The following is a 3,931-nucleotide window of genomic DNA, read 5'->3' on the forward strand; positions in this document are numbered from 1 at the left end:
ACTTCCCGGGTGTGTGTTTAAATCTTGTAGGCCAATGGAAGAGAGAGGCTAGGCCTCTTGTGGCCAATTATATTATTGTTCTTGTATCATGTGATGCCTGCAGTCGCCACTATGTGGCGCTGCTGCTCCATGATTCTGCAGTGTTGGAGGAACCTTTTGTTGCTGAGTGGGGGGTTATCACAAGGGAAGTCGACGGAGCCATAAAGTCCAGTCAACCACAGGTAGTCATGTAGGTCAAAAGGAATGGATGGCTCTGGGGTTCCCTGTGAGGAGGTAGATTAGGAGATCTTCCATTGTTCCCAGGGAGTAGAGGTGTTTTTAGAAAGTTGGTGTGAAGAGAATTTGGGGAAATTCTCTTTGAATGTGTGGGGCTATGTGACTGTGTGTGCTCGGGAAAGCCTTTTGGTGTCTTAGCATCTTCCTGCTGCAGACCCAACCAAATGTGAAAACCACTGAAATCTAACAGGTATGTATGTTACACAGTATTGTAAACATTATTGGAGGTTGCACCTGATGATAACAAAGAATTATGACCCTTAATCATGTAGAGCATTGTTTCCCAAAGACTGGGTCGCAACCCTCGGGTGGGTCATAAGACATTTTTTATTGGTTGTCTCGCATCATGTTTCCCAGGAGTTTACGAATAATGTCTATTGACTTGGGTCACAAAGGTTTGTGACTTAAAATATGGGTCCCCAGAAAAAAAGTTTGGGAAACACTGATCTAGAGTTCATAATCCTGGTAAAAGACCGTAAGACACTGGAGAACAATCTCCTTGTATAAAGGCTAAAAGGAAAATGGTCTAAAAATACTTTAGTAAAACACAATTACTCACTCGTCGCAGTCATTTCCATTTTCACCGTCAAAGTCATAGAAATAATCCTGTTGTTCGAGGATAGCTTGGTATTTCTCTGCATATTCTATAATAAAAAAAAAGATTAATGAAACGATGCAATAAGAAGGTTACCTTTTCAGTCATAACAATAATAATAATTATAAAAGCATGTTAAATTATAGATAAAATATTTATATTAACACATCTTCTATTGAAATTTTCCCAGAAAGCTTTTCTTTTTAAATTTAAAAACATAGTGATAGTCACATATAAACCATACTATAATGACATCATCAGTTACCACTGCAGCCCTGCACCAACCCCTTGACTAGGATTCCCTTTATAAAGCCTCACTGTAACACTGGCCTTCTGTCGCCTTCATTCTGTCTGATTCTCTCTGAACTTCATCCCACTCTGGTTCTTTTTGTTTTGTTGCAGTCACGATGACAGCACTGATGCCGACTCTACATCCTGTTAAAGCCTGGACTGACCTGGGTCTGCTGCAGTGAAAGGTGTACCGTCCTCTGTGTAGAACGTTGGTTCGTTCTGAGATTAAAACAGAGAGACTGTGTAAATGGACATGTATGGAAAAAAAGAAAACATCGATAGACAATGTGAATAATTGCTCCGTACCATGAAGTAGTTGGGGTCATTGTCTGGTGTGGCGTTGCTCGCGGATAAACTGGCACAAACTCTTCCCCAGTCGCTAGATCGCAGCTCTACCAGTTTCAGCAGCATCTGTCTGACATCCCTGAGAAGAAGACTCTAGAAATGTAACTATAGGCTGTGCATGAGAGTGACTCACATGCCGTCACATGTTTTGTCTTTGAAAACATTAAGATAGAAACTGTGAAATGAGACCAGTAACTTTTACCAAACTGTCCACACACCTGCTGCAGGTGGCATCCAGGACTATTGTCTCTATTCTCTGGATCAGCTTCTCCATGTGTGACTGTCCACTTTGTTTCCATGTGTCGTCCAGGACAGATCCCGTGAGCTTCAAAGTCAAAAACTTTCTCATTAGCTTCTTTACAAAAAAAAAGCATTAATGTGCACCGAACAAACGTTTATCAGTCTGGTCCAAGACCTTCAGGAGTTTGACGGCACAGATGAGATTTAAATCCATTGGATTAGAGAAGAGACTGTTCATCAGATCCTTGAGGGCATTGAGGAGAATCTTAGCCCTGGTTGGAGGACCTTTGGGACCCTTGATCTAAACAAAATAAAAAATATTATAAACAATCCTAAGGTAACACAGATGTAGACAAACAATGCTATTGATGAGCTTTGAAAAAATAGTTAAAACAGCTGCACAGACAATAAAACAATAAGTAAAGAGTAAACCCAGAAATGATATGAATGTAACAAAAGTACAGTAAATTACCCAAAACATGACTCAGATATTATTACTGAATTCACTAAAAGCAGAAATGATGTTAATACAAAAAAAAGAAAACACTTAATGACCACTCTTGTGGCCCTGCACCCTATTTTGAAGACCCCTGTTGTACAGCATTAAGGTGCAGAATAAGAACCAACTTAAAATATAAGGAAATTGTCTCCATCTTCCACCAAGGTGTCAATGGTGACCTCTGACCTCTAAATGCAGGTAGAGCTCTCCCAGAAAGAGCACATAGGAGTGGAATTTCTTCTGAGTCGCTGCATCTCCTCGAACAGCAGCATCCCTTTGTTCGTATTCCTTTTGACACCTGGAAACAGTCTTATCTCATACATCAGTTTGAACGTGTGACAAGCAGGAATAAAATAAAGCAAAAAAAAAGACACATGGACAAATGTGTGAGAATCACCTTCTCAAAAGCAGCTGCCTGAAGTTGGCGGTGAGATGTTTGGACAGATGGTTGCAGAGTCTGGCGCCCGTGTAGGCAAAGTTTTGAACGGTGGTGGACTGACGTGAAGAGTTTGGTTTGGAAATATTTTAATATTACCTATTTGAGAACAACGTGATAAATGCGCATGCACATACGAACCTGTTCGTAGATCAGTTCCACCAAACTCTGCAGTAACTCCTCGGTAGTGACGTAGGAATTGAGCACACTTGTCATGTATTCAATATCGGACTCAAACGACCCCGGGGAGAAGCTCAGGTGGTTGAGGAAATCTGTCACCATGCTGGCCAGGTTGAGTTCACCCTCATATTCTTCACTCTCATCATATGCAGCAGGCTCCTATGAAAACGAACAAAAAAAAAATCTTGTTATACTAACAATTATTTCAGTGGTGATAGGACAAATAATAGCTTAGTGCGTAAGTGTCAAACTCAAGGACTGGGGGCCAAATGTGGCCCACCAAGCCGTTATGTGTGGCCCGCGGGTGCTTAAAAAAGCATTCCATGCAGCAGAGTTTCTTAACCCTCCCCTCATATTCTGTATACACCCCATGTCCTCCGGGTCAAAATGACCCATCTTCACTAAACCTTCAATATAAGCAGCTTAATTGAATTCAAAACACCAAATCTTATTTTGCTTGAAGAAACAACTTGTCATTCACTACAAATTGTGTGAATACATTTCCCTCTTCACCTAGCAGAAAGACTGCATTTAAGACACCACTCGTTGCTATGACACTGTCAATTGTATTATTGTTTACTGTATAAGTGTTAAGCAATATTTGTATAGTATTTCTATAGCCTAAGAAAGAAAAGAAATGTGCAAAAAGGAGTTTTGAATGCTAAGATTAGCAGCCTTAAGTAGGCATGCAGGTCAGTCTCATCCTTCCTTTTCCAGCTGTCGCTATATTTGCGAAAACTCCAGATTTGTCATCTCCAGGATTAATTTTTCTATTGCTGGAGTGATGAATTGGTAGTGTTGAGACAACGTCATGGCATGAGAAACTGCATATCTTGTGGGTCCTGGGGTCATCCTCATGACATTTTGTTTTGCCGCCCTGCCGTGTCAGAATCAGAATCTCTTTATTGTCATATGCACCAGGGAAGGTGATACGAAATTTAGTTTTGTACGACCCGTTCCAAGAAAAAAACATGAATAGACAATAAAAACAATACAAATAATTGACAAGGGGGGACAGGAACAGGAAGGCCAGGACGCAGCCCGTGGTCAGCGCACCCTTATATTAGAT

The 3,931-nt window shown here is 40.8% G+C and overlaps 1 protein-coding gene across 2 annotated transcripts in view; it reads right to left on the minus strand.

The window, feature by feature from the left end:
• The window catches only part of LOC103397001 (polyadenylate-binding protein-interacting protein 1-like), a 16,048-nt gene that overhangs the window by 5,627 nt on the left and 6,490 nt on the right, over positions 1 to 3,931 (minus strand). For both annotated transcript variants that reach the window (XM_008335246.3, XM_025052889.1), the window contains exons 3-10: positions 2,824 to 3,021; positions 2,644 to 2,741; positions 2,433 to 2,544; positions 1,923 to 2,048; positions 1,726 to 1,832; positions 1,469 to 1,586; positions 1,327 to 1,381; positions 836 to 920 (exon numbers count right to left, since the gene is read on the minus strand). In XM_008335246.3, the coding sequence (XP_008333468.1) occupies positions 836 to 920; positions 1,327 to 1,381; positions 1,469 to 1,586; positions 1,726 to 1,832; positions 1,923 to 2,048; positions 2,433 to 2,544; positions 2,644 to 2,741; positions 2,824 to 3,021 (899 nt within the window). The remainder of the gene's footprint in view (positions 1 to 835; positions 921 to 1,326; positions 1,382 to 1,468; positions 1,587 to 1,725; positions 1,833 to 1,922; positions 2,049 to 2,432; positions 2,545 to 2,643; positions 2,742 to 2,823; positions 3,022 to 3,931) is intronic.

Source organism: Cynoglossus semilaevis, chromosome W (genome assembly GCF_000523025.1).
Source record: "Cynoglossus semilaevis isolate Cse_v1.0 chromosome W, Cse_v1.0, whole genome shotgun sequence".
NCBI classification, from domain to species: Eukaryota; Metazoa; Chordata; class Actinopteri; order Pleuronectiformes; family Cynoglossidae; genus Cynoglossus; species Cynoglossus semilaevis.